Source organism: Hippoglossus hippoglossus, chromosome 12 (assembly GCF_009819705.1).
Source record: "Hippoglossus hippoglossus isolate fHipHip1 chromosome 12, fHipHip1.pri, whole genome shotgun sequence".
Classification (NCBI taxonomy): Eukaryota; Metazoa; Chordata; class Actinopteri; order Pleuronectiformes; family Pleuronectidae; genus Hippoglossus; species Hippoglossus hippoglossus.
Genome location: NC_047162.1, coordinates 10092371 through 10111348, shown reverse-complemented (window position 1 = coordinate 10111348; position 18978 = coordinate 10092371). Strand labels below are relative to the sequence as shown.

The 18978-nt window shown below is 42.2% G+C and overlaps 1 protein-coding gene across 3 annotated transcripts in view; it reads right to left on the bottom strand.

Moving 5' to 3' along the window:
• Positions 1-10173, bottom strand: part of LOC117771559 (astrotactin-2) — a 248692-nt gene extending 238519 nt beyond the window's left edge. For all 3 annotated transcript variants that reach the window (XM_034602058.1, XM_034602059.1, XM_034602060.1), the window contains exon 1: positions 9553-10173. In XM_034602058.1, the coding sequence (XP_034457949.1) occupies positions 9553-9982 (430 nt within the window). In that variant the 5' untranslated portion in view covers positions 9983-10173. The remainder of the gene's footprint in view (positions 1-9552) is intronic.
• Positions 10174-18978: the final 8805 nt, after the last annotated feature.

Genomic DNA, 18978 nt, shown 5'->3' with positions numbered 1-18978 from the left:
GACCTTGCACACAACCGGGGGCTTTGCCCAGGCAAAGGAAACTCCACCTGCTCTTGAGCGCCCTGATAGCACTCACATGGAGGGTTGAAGGTTTCTGTGCAATACTGCAGCTTCCCGAGCAGAATTTCAAATGTGAGCACATACACAGCAGCTCGAAGAAGCAAACATCAGGGTCCATTCCCCACACACGCACGCACACACACGCACGCACGCACGCACGCACAAACAGCCTGCTCCCCGGGAGTTTCTAGTTATGTTTCATTTAGCTTGCACAGTCAGGGGTGGAGTTAATACTACTCTTTATTGTGTTCCTTCTTGTCTTGTGTTAGTAGTGGTACCTGTGTACCCTATGAAGGGGAAATTGGCAGTTAAATTATCATTGAAACACTAATGTCTCAGACAATACAGCTCCCAGGATCACTGAGACGAAGACAAACCGACACGTGAAGGTGGTGACTCTCAAAGGAAATATTCAATGAAGGTCTATTTCTCTTCGGTTTTTACGGTTTGTTGTGACACAGTTTCAACTGATGAGCTGAGCTACCCAGATGAAAATCAAATTAAATCTTTTAATAAACCAGAAAATACTTCTTATCCATCTGCCAAAGTCATTGTCTTGGATGTTGTCTCTGCTTCTCAATGTGCCAGTGTGAATGAGAAGTCAATGGAGAAAATCCCCACGTAACCGTCTTCTTTATCTATCAACTATTATTCCAATCTCCATTCACAAATTAACCTTCACTAAATACACTTGGTATCAATGTTCGTATGAGGATTGATTCTCAAATTCATCAGGACGGTGCACATAGGTATCGATCTGCCCAACTTAACAGTGAATTACCTGGAGAGAAAAACATCACATTCTGATAGAAGCTGTGGAGAGTACAAAAAAAAAAGATATATACTCCGCCCAGACTGCTGAACTCAGCATGAACTCAGCAGAACAAATCAAATCACACAAGCGAATGATAGAAATTGACTTTTAGAATAGGGCCTCTATTTCTCTATTAAGGGTTAGATATAAAATCTAGTAAATCCAAATTACTTGATGTTAGAAAGATGCAGACAGACGGCCATTTGTTAATCAGCTGCACAATCCAGATGAAAAACTGTAATTTTCGACTTTTTTGTTTTTCTAAATTTGGGTTCAATGCGTTTTTTCCAATTAACCTGCCCTTTCATTTCCTGTCTTCTATTCAATCAAACCGGAGCTTTGTTTGAAAGGTCGCGTTTGTTCCTCTTGCAGTAAACTACATTTGTTTGATGCAATTGCCATTTTGTGCACAGATGATGACGACCTCAAGTAGATGTTGGCAAACTCGAACTTCGTGAAATATTCAGCACGGCTACATATCACGCTCGCATTTAAAGATACTGCGTGCGAGTTGATAGATCTCACCCAAAATCCCTGAGCACTAAATGTCTGGCTTGCATTATAAAACGTGTTTTACTAAGAGAGCAAATGCATTACACGGTTTTTGCCACATGGGGCCTTCTATTATGTGGAAGGGGACACACCAGAGGAGCCCAAGGAGCAAAAAAGAGCAACTAAATGGAATTGCTTTTATAAATCAGTGTCACATTATACATTCAGTGTAAGGACTAGAAAGCCCCTCTACAGTATACAAGCAGAGACGTTATGAATCTTTCGGGGATCCGCTTGCAACATATCCTCTTGTTGGATACAACATCCAAACTGTGCTTTTTAGTCCAGCTTTACATATTAAGACAAGTTGTCTTGGAGTTGTAGCGTTACAGCCACATAAAGCAATGCTTGAGTGGGGCAAGGTAGATGGAGTATTGCAGGTACTGTGACATAGATCATAGATCAAAACTCTTACGATTAGCGCTTCATTTTTAATGCTGATGCTTAAAACTACTGGTTTCATGAAAAGAGACATGATACATGGTAACACTGGTGAGAGTCCCTGCCTGATACTGAGAGCTTTTAAAGGCATAGAGGAGACCCCATGTAAAATGAAATGGCAACATTAGCTACAATGGCATACAATGCATTCGCCAACCAGCATATTCAGCTCAGATTTCAGTTATCAGAATCAGCCATTAGGTTTTATATGAAATATACAAATGCATAAGTAGACCCCAACTTGTTTGATGCACAACACAACGGAGCTCATACCTCATGTTTATGTATAAGGGAGGACAAACACTTTATCAGGATCTACCCGTTTCTATACATATTTACGGTAAATCACCAAAGCGATTGCATCTTAGCTGACTCATTTTTAAAAAAAACACAGTGACGGCGGCTAAATAAACAAAGAGGAAAAAGCAAAACCAAGAGCTATTGAATTTGCGATACACCCATTAGCCAAACATTATCTTTGATCTTCTTTGCCAATTAATAAAACAGTGGGAAATGTATTAACAATTGTGCACGTTGTTGCTTTGCATAAATCAGAGAAAGAGAGTCAAGTAAAACCGAGCGTGTGCATTCATCAGGGGTATTTACATAAACTTCTTTGTTCGTCCCGTCAAAAAGACATTGTACAATGCGCCTCTCAGCAATGGTAATGATCAAATGATTATCTTGAGATCAAAGCTGTCGACCACTGCCGAAAGGAAGGGGAACACACGCTGGTGGTTGAACAAAGCATTCCAAAGTTTCCGCAAAGAGGAGCCACCAGCGCACTGACCACAATTCACTCAACCTTTTAAAAGACATCGCTTAGGTCCATCACCATTAAGCTAAATGAGCGGGAGTCTTCACTCTCTGCCTGACAGATCAGCTTCCCATCGGAGCGTTCCCCATTCAGCGAGGTGAAGCACTTTTACAGTAGATTGTATGTTTTTCTACAACACTCCATTTTTTTAATACGTAGACTACAAACAAACCAGCATTTAGTGTTTTTAGACTACAAAAAGATATGGCACTATTATGCTTGTTATCACTCCAGGGGCCAGACGTATTAAAAACCAAGCAGGTTCAATGTTTTAGAATTTTCTGAATTATTCATGAATTGATCTAAAAGCAAATGTTACCAAAAGGAACAAAGAAATTTCCAATTTGCATCTTGAATTAACTGCAACACTTCCAAAAGCGTTGCCACCTGAGAGCCGACAAATCAAATCAAGCAATCTTGGTTTTCCTTCTACAAAAACTTTACCACAGGTAGTTGCAGAGTGAGCACTGTTTGTATTCACACTGAGCTAATTGGTAAATTCCCACTATCTCATGTCATCCTGTCCACTAGGTCGCCCTGTCTGCATGGTACAGTACATGCTGAGCCAGGCCGAGGCGAGTTAGCACGCATTTACACTCAGGGCTAACTTGGTTTGTTAAAAATCACACGATTGTCCCTATCTGGCTGTTAAAAAAAAGCATTGCTTGACAGTGTATGAGAAAAAAAACAAAAAAACACAAAAAGGAACAAATCAAATATTGGTATTGAACAGCCAAATATGATTGATAGCATCCATGTACAGTATGGAGGCGTCACTGACCGGTATGAAACTGATGAGTAATTCACCTTCACAGATTTAAGACCAAGTTAATAACTATGAGAAATAATAATGCTAAAACCAATAATGTCAATATGACTAAAAGCAGACTGTATAGGCCATTTTGCTTTCAGCCAAAACACAGTGCCATGATCAAAGCCAAATAGGGAGTTTCTTTGCTGTAGTAAACCTAATATTTCAATATCCTTGATGAAAAACCGCACAGCCTAGACTGAAAATCTTATGGAAGGGCATTACATAGGAGGACTGGCCAGCCACAGGATTCACACCACGGATGGGACTGCACGTGGGACAGATTCATTTTGAAAGACAGCCTCCTGTAGGTCTATTATAGGAGGTCAAATGATAATAAACAGGCCATTTGATGAACTGCACAGGCTCCATCATGGATCTCAGCTGCAATGGTCTCTTTAAACACCCTCAATATATCAGTTGGATAGGATTGTTTATGGTACTCCCAAGGAAATTCTCACAAAATCTCATGCAGCAGGGCAACTCACACCTCCATCTCAGCTCTCCACACCATGTAATAACTCCCACCCCTCCTGATGACCTTTGCCCCCCTCTTCATTGCCTGTCCTGCAGTGCTAAGCTCGGCCCCTTGACATTAGACTGAGATGCGGTGCAGTGTGTACATGTTCTGTGCCACAGGGAACAGAGTGCTCCAGTACAAGCGTTTTTTTCCACTTTACCACTGTTGCCTTTAATCTCCCATCTCTAAGCGAGCATGGGTTTGCTGTAACTCCTACTTAGAAAGATACAGCAGGGCAGAGAGGGGAGACCGAAAGAGAGGAAAAGGCCGGTTGATGTGCGAGAGCTTTATACGATGCGCAAAAAAAAAAACAAGATTTGGATGCTGTGGAAAATCAACAGCATGCAGATTTCGTGCAATACAGTGGACAGAGAGACGATAAATGACGTGGAGACATTTGAATGGTTCTGACCCTGCGTTAACTGCCTGAATATTTTCAAAAAGGTGAACTCCTAATGAGGTGTTTACCGAGTCAGCCATGTTGCTAAACGTATCGATTTCCACCCAGTCCCACGTCACTTAAAATGAGCAAAGAAAATGATCTTGTGTGACAAAGCGTAGCAGCATAGAACCCGCTCCCCAGAATTTCTAAGTGTGATGCGAAAAACTTGCATTGCCAACACTTCTTGCAAGTTGCAGACTAAAACCACGTTGGAAAACACAGTTGTTTAAAGTGCAAGCCCCGAAGCTCGAAAGTTAAACACTTAATTCCTTGAATATAATCACAAAACCTTTTTCCAACATGCACGCACACAACAAACAATAAAACATCAGCAAATCCAATGCACATCACCAAAAGCAGGTGTAGGTGTAGAAAAGAAAGGAGAAAATGAAATATGGAGGTGGCGAGGGAGGGAAGGGAAGAAGCTAGGTTTGTTTCCTCCGCACTGCCCTTTCTGCTCATCCATTCTCCATGTGACACATGTAGTAATAAATCAAACCTGAGCGGACAGGCCACACTGGGAAGGGGACTCGCTGTCCTTTCCCCCCCCTTCCCTAACCTCTGACGTCTGTTCAACAAGACTAGGTCAAAACCTGGTGTATGGCTGAATGATCAATGTGGAAAAATTGAGGACACGTGAGGAGCTGTGATATTAGATGTCACTTTACAAAAGGGTGAATCATACAAAGGCCGAAAACGTTAGAATGTTTTGTGCGGGATGAGGAAAGAAAGAATTAAAAAAGGAGCCGTGTAATCCAATCTCTGCTAGGTACACTAGCATATCATAAGGTAGGGGATTCTTTAAGTATGATCATTGATTATACAAAAGTATAGTGCCTTAATTCCCGTCACTATTTAGCTTGATGAATGAAAACATTCATTTTATTACATGTTTTTGTGTTTCAATCGTTGAACACAAACGAAGGCATATGAAATACAACCTGAGCCATTTGCAGGCTGCTGCTGTGCTAAAGCCCCTCGTTTTAGAATCACAACGTTGTGTTGACAAACATCAGAAGATACATAAGTTAAAGATGCTTTGCGTTCCACTTTATTTGCATGTAAAATGATCCCTCACAGAGAAAGTTAGAACCTCATTCACAACTACGTCAGCTGTGCCACAGAGGTGTCCCTGCTGAGGGAAAGCCAAACCTCATGCTTACTTATATCTGGCGACTCTCTCGACAGAAAGTAATTTAAGATTGTACAAAATGTAGCTTTTTTGGAAAAAAATTGCTTAAGGTCAGAAATGTCAGTAAAGTTTGCAATACTGTCTGTCAACATCCCCCTGATGATTGTAATAACTGTTGGGGCCAACTCTTTTTGAATGATCAACAGCCAGTGGGGAAACTCCAACATTCAGCGAGCCAAGCATTGATCAGTCGGGCGCAAGGAATTTGCCAAACCAATGTTTTTACTTCCTTCCCGAGTCAGTCAGCAACAGACATTCACATTAACAGGGCTGCACCCTCTGTCGCACTCCAGCCAAATGCAATCGGACATCTGACAGTATCGTAAAATGAGACACAAGACTATGCTCATTATGGTTTGGATGACAGTCGGCTAATAAAGTAGAGCCCCGGTATTTTCAAATCTCCGTGGTGTGATTTCCCTTCCTTTTAGAAAATAGCGGGTGAACGTAGTTATCACAGGAGAGAGACGTACATCTGTGAAAAGACCTAAAGCCTGGTTTGTAACTTCACAGGTCAGTCGAGTGCAGCTCAGCGTTAAACACCGACTGATGACTCACCGGTGGTACGTGTTAAAGCAAAGCAGTGAGCAAATATAGAAAGAAAAATGGGAATGTGTTAATCTGCTGCTGAAAAAAGAAAAGCCAATTGAATTATTTTGAGCATGAAAAGGTCGAAATATCCTTCACTAAATAAAGAGGGGGGGGAAAACAAGCAGGTGCCTCCAGTGTAATGAGACTGTGGCAGCTGAGGGCCAATTTAGCTTTGTTTACGCTTATTCTCTGGTATCAGAGTAGACGTTTAGTCTTTACTTACGCAACTATTGCAGGGAGCGACTGATGTGTTGTTAGAGCCATTTATCGTTTTTTTTGTCACAGCGAAGCCATTTTTAGACATGAACTCTGGAACATGTTTGCCTTTCACATATGAAGAGAGGAGCAGGAGATTCTCTGGGTCAGACACATTCAAAACAACAGGAAAATATCCGAACATCACGGCGAGGGTTGACCTCGGGGCAGAACAGGAGTTATGCATTCCGCTGCAGAAATCACGTTTTTCTCTAGAGCATTTCGACACCAGCATTGTCACATTATATATCGTTTATTTTTAGTAGTTTCCCTGCTGTATTCTCACATGGGCTCACTCAGACATTTTTCAGGCATTTTACTGGGGGACTGGCAGGTTCAAGAAAATGTTGGCAGCAACTGACTAGGTCTTGCATGCTCACAGACATTGTCTTTGGTTAAATTTCAGGAAAATGTCAGGATGTCTTAAAAACAGCTACTTTCTGAAACTTTCAGAAAATGGACATTAAAATAACAGAACAGGATAATGTTGGGTGATCGCCTTGAAACAATATGGTCTACACACCATACAGCCACTATACAGACGATGTGTATTGGATTAAAAGATCAAAATGAAAAATAAAATAAATAGAAAATGACTACACATCTGTGTGTGTTTGGAAAGACTTAAGATTCCTGCAGCATCCGAATTCTAATAGGAAAGAGAAAAACGATAGGGAGGAATATTGATGCAACAAATGTAAGTCTGATGATAAAAATTCACTGTGTGTGTAATTCAGCTTGTTCATTTGGTTCTACTAAATCAACAACACTGTGTGTTTACGATGCCGGGTGCCACATTTCGTTTGACAAGAAGAACTCTGCAACTAATAAAAAGCTTTCAGGATGACCTAATGCATTGTGATGTTGAATACTGAATACAACAAAAGCACAGGTGACATCAAAAGTCCAGAGTCTGAAACCGCCAATCCAAACTCTTCTATCACAGGACGAGTAGACCGCAAAACCCAAACCGAACCAGCTGCCTTCTGGTGAATGGTTGTCATGACACAAATCCAGCAATATCAACATGCCACGAAAAAAATGTTTTGCTTCAAAAGACCAATAGGCACTTTGTTTGACTTGGAATGCTGCACCACTTCCTGGCGGACAACATGGTCTGGGAAATGAAAACCTGTCGGACTTATCGAGGGTTTGACTAAAATAAAGACGTGACTGCAAAGAGGACTGAACGAAGCACATGACAGAAAACATAAGGAAGGAAAGGCCCGGTGTTGTTTTGGTTCATAGTATAAATTCATATTTAATATCATGAATTTCCCTTTAGTAATGGAAAGCGCATGAGTCACTACTATACTATAGGGATTATTTAGTTTCACAATGTGGTCAGTTGCACGAACGAGCGTGGCTGCAATTCTCTCAAGGACTGAGCGAATACACCATTTGTGGCGAAGCACATTTTCCATTATACTGTCTTCAATGTCAAACTTGTCTCCGATTCAGCTAAAATGTGTTAAAAGCCTTTTTTAAAGCCAACGTAAGTGTAACGAGTTTCGGCTCACCTCAGGCCAACGTTGCTTCATAATGTCATTTCAAACGATTTGATATCTCAACCTGTGTTCCGAGAGAATGAAGAGCACACATCATGCCTTTGATGTTTATTGCACACGTGGAACCATTAAAGCCCCTTTTCTCATCCTTCCGCAGCAGCAGCAGCAGGCAGCCGCGCACTGGAAGGGTGAAGCAGCAAATTTGCTAGCTGGCTGACTGGGAGGACAGAGAGGCCTTTCTCACCAGTCAACGGCTGTCCTTAATGAGAATAGAAAGTGATTTACTAGCTTAATGCTCCGGGCCCTCAGCCTGTCTGCCTGTCTGCCTTTGCCTCAACGCAGCCAGTCAAGTTGGCACTATCCATACAGGGAATGAAATTAAGATCAGGGAATGCAGGGAAAGAAAAGAAGAAGAAGAAAACTTGAAGTAATGAGGCATTATCGTGGATTTTCTCCACTCCCTCACATCACTTACCTCCAACAAGTCTTCTAACAGGTATTCTGTCATACTGAGCCAATAGAGTAAAACCCTGAGCTGACTGGGGGACCGGAAAACATACAGCACTTTGCTATCATGCGTGGCTTATTGCATTCAACAAATAAAAGCGTGCGCCGCACACCGTCTGCACCGATGCGCAGTCGGAGAAACGGTTGCTTGGCTCACACATCAAAAGGGGGCACATCGCTCTATGTAAGCAAGCTCCCTTCATGCATAGTCTGCTCCTCGTACAAATATCCCTTTCTGGCTGTTGTAAAAAGGCAGAGTGATGCTATTCCCTGGATCGTTCTTTCAAAAGCGAAACTTCAAATGACCCGTCAGATACAAGTGTTGTGCCGTTATGATTCACTTGGGCATGTGTGACTAAACACACACGAGGAAGAAGAAAAAAAACAACAGGAGGATGGTTTGTTTCACTCAAAAAGCTGCCACGGCCGAATGTTGACGGCGTTGGCAAACTCCAGACGAAATATTTCATCCAGGGAAAGTTATAATACCACCAGCGAGGCATGTGTGAGGCATGAATACAGTGAGAATAAATTGCCAATTTCATGCCCATCTTTGCAGGGCCAAATTGCATTCCTTGATTGGAGCACCGCACTTAGTGTGTGCATGAAATTTTAAGCTATAATCACATTAAACCACAAAATAGGAAAAGGCAGACAGGAGGGTAAGTGAGGAGAGGGAGAGGGAGAGGGAGAGAGAGAGAGAGAGGGTGAAATGTCAATTAAACATGAGTGCTGCCTAGTTCAGAGCAGCAATGTTTCCAATAGAAACTACTGCAAAGAAAACCCTGCATTGACATGTTGGGTTGTTGGTGTCATGCAGGCTGGACGTTAGAGTTTCAATGGAAGCGGGGGACAGGTGATCACACACACACCGAGGCACCATGAAGGCAGGGTTCGGGGGAATGGAGCTCGAGGAGAGAACGCGTCCAGCCAGTGTGGAGTGCGCCTGGTCCCTCTGCGCACAAATGTGCCGCTCGGTGGACCGGTTATCAACATGGAGGAGGGGGGGGGGGGTTACACACAGTGCCACCGCAGTTCTTACCGAGTGTGAAGTAGGGGAGAGCTGTGTTGTCAAGATCATCCATTACGGAGATTCGCCCAGGTAGGTCCGTCCTAACGAATAACAGGAGCCGGGACTCCCCCCCTCCTCCCGATGCTCCCGCTCCTCCTCCTCCAGTTCCTCCTCCGCCAACTCCGCCGCCCGCGGCACCACCTGCTCCGGCGGCGCCCCCTCCTCCGGCCACGCTCGCCGAGGCTCCGCCGGTGAAGCTGAACTCGTTCTCCCGGAGCACGGGCAGGGTCGACACGGTGACGGTCTTCACCTCACACGGCGCCTCCGCGTCGCTCTCCTTCGTCGCCCTCTCGTCGTCGGGCGACGCGCCGCCTCTGGTCCCCAGGACGGACGCGGCGGCCGCTAGTAAGAGCACCGCGGGGAGAAGGGCGCCGAGGTGCGGCTGCACTGTCCTCGCCATCCCGCTCCGTGTGTGTGGTTCCCTCGCTTTGAGCGGGGCTCATAAACCGCCCGTTCACTTATAGTTGAGTCGCTGCGAAGGAGTCGCGTCCGTCCAGGAGGCGGCAGCACAGGTGTAGTGAGGATGACATCTCTCGGCTCCGCGCGCACATCCATCCGTGTTCACACCGCGGGACAACACTCGATCAGCACGTGTTTCCCTTTTAAACACGGATGTGAGGTGGAGTCAGCGTGTTGGTCATTATCTCTCCCTCTCGTGTGGCTGTGATCACTTGTGCCTCCTTTAAATGTGTGTTTGTGGTGTGACAATGTAAATCACAGCTTTTGGACATTTTTATCATTCTTATGATTCTGTAAAGAAATAAAACAATTGCTTCATTTAACTTGATGAGAACTACTAGAACGGTGCACAGCTTCACCAGTGCCCGAATAAACCCCATATATATATATATATATATATATATATATAACAACAAACAGCAAAGTACAAAGGAAGTATCCTGACAATCATAAATCATGTATTTACTCGTAGATCTGTTTTTTTGTTGTTTATATCGAGATCCACTGTATTCATACATTTTCCAAAAGTTTATGAAAATGTCTCAACCCTAATGGGTTGTTCCCTTACTGTCGCCCATCCCTGCACCAAGTTTGCTGCTTCTTTACATAATCCTGCTGCTCCCAAAACAAACACAAAGAAGTTGGTGAAAATATAACCTCATTTGACCTACACTATGTAGTAGTATTTTTGTCAGACAGATAATAATTCCATAAATAATCTATGTTTATGTTGTTCACAACTTCACCTCATGCTCCATTGTGTTGCTCTCCCAGAGCTGTCGATCACATCACATAGTCAGTAGAGTAAGAAGTGTTTCGGTATTTCACAACACTATAACTGAAAATCATGCATTTAATATGCACTTGAGTAAAGTATTGAAAATACAAAAGAACTACTTATGCACCGGCTTGTTGAGATGTTGAAACATTAATGCATCCTTTGCTTTAATGCAGCTGGGGAAGGTGGGGCTAATGTAGGCTACTCCTGGGTCGTTTAATCATCATAATGAATTTGTTGGTCATATTTTGCATCAATAATCTGCAAAGTATGATATGCAAAGTAAGTTAAGCTATAAAATAAATGTATTGAGTTATAAAGTGCATTATTTGCATCTGAAAGAGTGGAGTTGAAGTAGCAACATAAGAAAGTAGCTCAAAACTGCACTTAAGCACAGTACTTGAGTAAGTGCACTTTCTTATTTTCCACCACTGCACATTATCCTATCAGCCGATGGAGAGCCCTGTTGTGATGGAATTGCAGTTCTTCATATTTCCATTCTTTTCTGTGCACTTGGTGATTGCCCCCAAATTTTATAAATGAGACCTCAGGTCGTCGCCTTGTAATGAACTGAGGGAGTTTCATTCTTCCATAGACCTTCTGTTAAAAAAGATCGTTTCCAGCTTTGGCAAAAAAAAAAAAAAAGTTAAATTTAGTCCACTGCTTCCACTTAAAGTGCAGTTTCACCTGAGAGAGCCTCAGTATAAAGTACATTCAGCTCACTCCGAAATATATCACGTCGGATGACTGATCCCAAAAATGAAAGTGAGCAAATATTACTGGGAAAATCAAGGTGTGTTGAAAAGAAATAAAAATACTGTTAAAATACAAACCTCACAAAAAAAATTGAATTAGAAATGATGGGTTACACAGATAAAGTTTTAGATAAAGGAACATTTATTATGTGGAGCTCATTACATGGGGGCTACATGATTTATTCTTCAAAAAAAAGTCCATAGTAATTGACAAGCTAATAGATGAGGGAGGCTGATTCAACCTCACTCGGATACCACATGCTCGGTCAATGGAGCTACAACTGTTGAAAATGTACTGTCCTAAGTCTATACAAGTACTTCAGTGGCCCTGTACCACATAAGGTTCACATGTATCCACTTATTTTATATACTACTGAATCGCTGACTTTATTTACATATTCAATATCAATGTAACTTTATTACATGAGTTCAATGTAAATTGTGTCCTTTTTGTTTTCTATCATGTTGAGTTACTGGGAATAAATCAATAACTTGAGAGTGATTTGATTAAATAGAATCAAACATTGTGTTTAATGTATATATGTATGTATAAGTTTGCCTATTTAATCAAATCACTCAAGTCGGGTGATTTATTCATTGAATCTAAAACTGTATTTAAAATTGATACCACAGAAATAATTGGAACCTTTTTCATTCACTAACAGAAAAAGTCTGCACGAAACTACGTCATTCATACACACACTCAAGAGCAGGCAAAATTATCCATCAGATATTTAATAATTTATTATTGTCTTTCCAAGATCTCCCCGAAGCCGTCTCACGACACACTACTTTGATTTTTCCTCCTCCAGCGGGAGCAGCTCCGTCACTTCCCTTTGTGTATCGACTTGTGGGACAGGAGTGTCAACACAAAGAGAAGAAATGATGCAAATTTGTACATGTCTTTGTGAATAGTAAAATTTTTTTGTATCATTTACCCGGTGTAAACATACCACTCACTCAAATCATACATAGAATTAATATGGAAAAGGGACATGGTGCCAGCTTCTCTCTCTCTGCCTCTCTCCATGGTGCTGAAATATTAAAACACACACATTCTCACCATGTGTTTTCTTTCTCCGTGGTGCTGAAACACGCAGTCACGGATCTGTCCCGGTCCCTGCACTTACAGTCCTGAGTGCTTATAGGTGCACGTCCGCATGCCACCTGGTACGCAGGCACATGTGACTTACTTCAGGAAAAAAAAGTCTACGCAGTTCTACTTTTCCAGGATACAAGTAAACCGTGTCCTTTCCGTGTATTTTGTGGATACTGTGCAGTCGTTGACCTAAATCAGTGTGGCTACTGTACGGCTGACTGAATGTGCCTTTTTCTCACAAGCCTTTTTGAAAACATACAGCAGTTCTATAAGTTCTACAAATGACCACATCTAGCAGTAGGAGTTGCAGTAGTTACCAAGTTCGAAAACCCAAAATGCACTCAGTTTAAAATGTCAACGCTGGTCTTTCTGAGATTTAAATTGGCACATGCAGAAAGGCCCACACTACATCACATATATGAGATGCAGCCGGGTCATAAATTATCTAACATACGTATTACTGAGTCATGCATACATAACACTTTGAGGTAAATCATTCTGTGGTGAGGGGCAGTGACTTTGGGTCATCTTATCGAGCTATGTCTTTTCATTGGACAACAATACAATGTCATGCATGCTCATTTCGACTGTGTGTGTTGGTCACGTTAGCCAATCCGTCAGTAAGGCACATCCACTCTCTGGCGTGGGCTGTCTCTTTACGTAACCCACAACTGATGAGGACTTACCCTAATACTGATGTGAAGCAGTCGTCAGAGCTATTGGATTTTGTATCCCATAATTCAATAATGTTTCTCCTGATATAATCAGTTGAGTCAACAAGTGCCTTGACATGTTGTATTTGTATACACAAAAAATTATCCGATGTTTATTTCTCTCAATGCACATAAATAAAAGTAAACTATATCGGGCAAGACCACAAATATAACAACTTTTAGTGAATTTTCTAGGAGCGAAAAAATTAAAACGAAACCCTATTCATAACAAATAATGCTACTTCAAACACACAGACTCGTAACTAGTATTGTACACCCACTTTATTTGAGAAGTGAGATAGAATTATTCCCCCTCCCTCTCTCATTATATGTGCAGTGCATCCCATAATCCACGCGCCGCGAGTAAATAAATCCGAGTCAACAAAAGTGGCCACAGAGCACTTTCAACCCGGTGACAGCTGATCCAGCAATGCAACCATCATAAGTCACTCTGCGTCTGATGACTCCGAGACGTGCCTCCTCTGTTCCACTGCCTTCCTGTCTCGTCCTCTCGCGTCTCCTCAGCCCATTTCAACAGAGACCATCTAAGGAACACGGAGGAGATTAAAGCAGGAACGTGGGATAAGCAAAGACTGCGATGAAGACAAATGAGTTAAAGCCTGTGTGTATTTGCTTGCAAACCCAGGGTCCCTCTCTCTCTCTCTCCATGGTGCTGAAACATTCAAACACAGTGTGTCTGTTTTTCCTGTTTAAACCAACCCCTCGTTCAAAAAACACATAATGTTCAGGGCAAATTAAATTCTGTATTTTAATTTTTCATTGTTTCTTCTCCGATATCCAGCATTTAGAATATCACCTGGGGCAATTTTGCGCAACACACCACTGTAATTATTTTTTTTGTGTCTGTGTGTGTGTGTGTGTATACAGACTATGTGGTTTTCTCTAGCCACTCCACAGGATTTCCATCATAGGGCTTCTGTCAGTGAATGCACCAGAATTCAATGACGCATTGATTTCCATTTTCAACCTTTAGTATCTTAATTGCCTCCTTATATAAAAGACACAATGAAGTTACATCAATTTAACATAATTCTAAAAACTTTATTGGCAGAGATGAAGTGGAGGGACCCGTTTAAATAGCACCCTGTTTGCAGATATGATATTTTTCTATTCCTTAAAAATTAAAGGCAAAATTATAACTCAAAAACTTGATCCTACTTCCTGCTCTAAGCTGGCCCGCCCACAGCTGCACTCAATTTAACATTTTGTGTATGTATACTTTGGTTTCTAATAGTTAAAAGTAAAATATAATAAATAAATATATAATAATGTATAAATATATATTTATATATAATAATCTTGCTAATGACATCTAATGTAAGCAGTTAGAAGTTACTAGGTGTCCTTAAATGTCGCCTCGGTATTCATCCATACTTTGAACATCTAACGTCAAAGTGAATTCACACATGCACCCCCCCCCCCTTACAGTGATTCACATTTGGGCGATTTCTCCCTTTTCCCTCCTGTGTTAATTTGACATTTTAGTCATTCTGTCATAATGATTTCCTGATGGAACAGTTGGCTACAAAGATTAGCCTAAAGGGCAAATCTGACAAGCTTTTCTGTCCCGCTCGTGAAAGTGCTGACACCGTGGTGAGATCCGAGTGGGGGCCCACGGAGCATATGCGATAGTTTTGCAGACATGACCTCTTTTGCCGATAGATTTCATTGAACACTGTCTGTCTTTAATGGGCAAACGGTAACAAGGCATCTGAGGGGATTGATTGATGTTGTTGTGCTCGACGAGGTGGTGGAGAGCTGCGTGTAGCGACTGAAACAAGGGGATGGAAAGGAAAACTGAATTGTTATTAGCTGATGGAGAGCTTTTAAACAGTCTGTGGTTGGTTATATGAGATTTATTGTCCAGGAAATTGCTTCGACCCGATCGCCGTAGCAGCCGCCGACTCTCTCAAAATTGAATTTGATAGACAACAAGCTAACGTCCACTGCACCTAGACAGAGATGGTTAAACAGATTTCTGTGGCATAATGAGTGAAGGACCTGACCTTTTCCCCCTCCCTGCTTCCTTCAGCAAGAATGGTGCGGTGTTGTTTCATGTCAGCGAATGATTAAAAAATATGTCATTTGCTTTTTCTGTCAAATTAAGCATTAATAAAAAAGTTGGGAATGTGACCCTGTAATGAGCCCGAAACTAAAAGTTATATCGCTAAGGTCTAAATCTCCAGACTAGATTGAGAAAGAAAATGAATATTGCTTTCGGCTCCTTCATCCATTATTAAAAAAGATATAATTCAATGAGCTTTAAATCTATGAGTGAACCTGTGCACAGTCCAGCTGTAGAGGACCGTGTATATAGATCATTCTGTAAATGTGCATAACTAAGTAGGTGTGAGACAAACTCCCATGTGTTTGGTGCAAGATCACCCACTACATTATTTTTTGTGTCCAATATTTCCAATGTCTTCTATAGATCAGGGTTAGAAGGCTCCATTGGACTGAAATCCCCGGGATCCTACAGTAAAGAGTATAACTGCTGTGAGTGTGGAATATATTTATTGTAGAAAGTGAATGAGCACATGATGAAATGTCATCATTCAATCCACTGCGACTGAACTCAACCTTTGAGTCAGTAATTTATCAGTGAAAACTTTCGGGGTTTTGAGGCAGATTTGAATTTACACAGCTGACGGATGCGTGAGGATGCAGATATAGGCACACCTCTGTGCTAAATGTCAGCATGCTAACATTAACCATGCTAACCATCTTAGGAACCATCTACTATATAAATAAAACATTTTGCTGTGGCCCCGGATCAGCCGGCGTATCCAGGAATTTTGTTGAACACTTACGTTTATTTCTTGGTGAATAATTCATGGATCCTGATGAAGAAAATCCAGGAATGTTTAGGGGACTGATGTCTAAGTGTGAGCAATTTGATCCAGATCCAATAAACGTTTGGATCTTGGGAATTTAAATGGGGTTTTCTGAGGGGGCCGTGGGGCAGAGGTGGAAGTATGTGCTCTCCCTCCTAGTTTTTGTATGTATTCGTTCATTAAGCAAAGCATAAAACAAAGTGGAGTTTTGACCAGTGCTGGATGAAAACCATCCTCCATCTGCACCTGTCTAATTGTTATTGAGGCGTTCAATCAAAAACCATAAATATTAACCTCATGGTGGTAAAGCGAATGTCAGAGAATCACCAACATAAGCAGTCTTTATATGTCATGTTATTTGACATGACATCTAACATGTGTCAAGGCAATGACATGTAATCAGCCTGGAGCAGAGAGGTGTTATCTGGAAATCATGGAATTCATGAAGCCATACACATACATTTATGATGTAGATGGTTTGTATAGACACAGTGAGGAGAGATGTGCTGTGCTTGTGTTATCTTTGTTAATTGATTAGTTTAAGTTATCTGGAGGCTGCCCTAGTTCTGCAGGTGTAAACAAAGAGCTCCTCAGAAACTGGGTTACACCTGGAGGACAAACACACACACACACACACACACACACACACGCACACACACACACACACACACACACGCACACACACACACACACACACACACACACACACACACACACACACCATCTTACATTTTACAGTGGATGCTGAGCACACATTCCAGCCTATCCGTACAGCAGACTACTGATAAGTCCCTTTTACTGCAAAGCACTGGAAACTCCTATCTGTCCCTCTAATTTGTCAAATGATGTTCCACATGTGGGAGTCGGACCATGACAACTTTCATCATTCTTCAAAAGTGCTTCCATCAGCACTGATACGTTTTTACGGAAGATAAGTATGTTGGAATGTAATTATGAGTGTTTCAGTCTAATCTTGCTGACTGCCTTTCTCGAGTGAACATCTGCGGTGTAGTTAGGTGAGTGTTTTGTCACAGCAGCGTCAGCAGTTTGTTCGTCAGACAGCATTTGGTTTTTTTTTTGCTCTCGTCCTCCTTAGAGAATTTCTGCTTAAAAAAACAGAAAGAAGTGACACAGAGACAGTAGAGGACACCCGGCCCCACTCACTCACACACTGACACACTGAGAGTGAAGCACAGATGAGAGAGGAGAGGGTACAGGGTTTCCATGATGGACTGCTAATACCAAACGATTAGCGCCGTTGTTTCAGACTCCGAGCGGAAGCAGTGGTCGGTTTGTATCGTGTCAGAGTTTCCTGTCTGGGTCTCCTCCCTCCACACTCCTGCTGACCTGCACTCACTTTACACTTTCACAATAAACATTCTCTGAGAATTTCTTTCATATCCAGGCAAAATTGGTATTGTACAATGAAATGAATCGAACCCGAAATCGAATAGAAAAACTGGAATAGATTTTGGAAATCAGTGGCGATACCCAGCCCTAAAGAAATTACCAATATATATATATATATGTGAAATGTTAAGACAAGATATAATAGATGAATTATTGAGGTGCCAAAAGGAAGAGTGAACAAATGTGGGTGCATCTAAATCATGTGCTGGTGCACCTAAATGAAAAATTTAGGCCCGAGCCCAGGTTTGTCTAATGTGATGACAAGGACCCATGAACTCTTTTGGGTTTATTACATGAGCATGCAAAGTTCAGGTTAGAGAAATTAAATAAAAATGAAGGGCGATCAGTCGTGCACATTTCTCTCAACAGTCTCCTGATGAAACCACATTTAAATCCACAAGATCCAGGCTTTTATTTGGATCTGCACCAAATTACACACGCTCATATACAATATATCAGTCCCCTGAACATGTCCGATTTTTGACAAATGAACATCATGGGGGGGGGGTCATTGTTCTGAGTTCATATCTCAGTATCTGGTTTGGATCTAGCGCTGTCATGGCGACATGTGGTGGGCGGGCTTGCAGACGGCTCGCAGTGCAGCCAAGTTCCCTGAAACGCCTTCTCACACGGCCGATGGTTGAATGATGGACATTCGGCTCCGGCTGACATCCCCGCAATCAGCATGCCGACCGCACGCTCCCTCACGACTAACAGCATCTGCGGCATTGTGACGCTTTGACAAAGTTTGACTTGGCCTTTTACTGCGACCGGCTCAACGTGCAGCTGTGCAGTAATCCGGCTGTGTAATCAGCATCTGGATGTGCCACACCTGTCGGCTGGGGGGGATTATTTTGGCAAAGGAGAAGCGCTCAGTGACACGGATTTAAACAAATGGGTGAGCAACGTTTGGGAGAAATAAGCCTTTTTTGTGATCTGCCAAAAAGTATTTTATTCCAATTTTAAAGCCAAAACAAAGTGTGATGTTCACATTTTTGTTAATAATCCCAAAGATCTAATGTTTTCAGCATAGAAAGGTGAAAGCAGCGATGGTTTGTTGTGGTGTTTTTTTGCTGCAGCATCAGCAAACAGCACTTGGATGCTGCATTTTATCGAGCCGGGCATTTGCATACTGTTAACAGCTTCCTTAGATGCTGTTGACACTTCTCACATTTCCGTCTGAACCCTCGGCTGAAAACGTTTTTTTCGTGCGAAGACGGCAGGAGACGGTTCCCCGGCCTGCGTGCTCCGGTGTTTTATGCCTGCTGCAGTGGAACCGTGGAGCTGATTCATGTCTCTCTGCTCCACCACAGCCGTGGACCGTTGT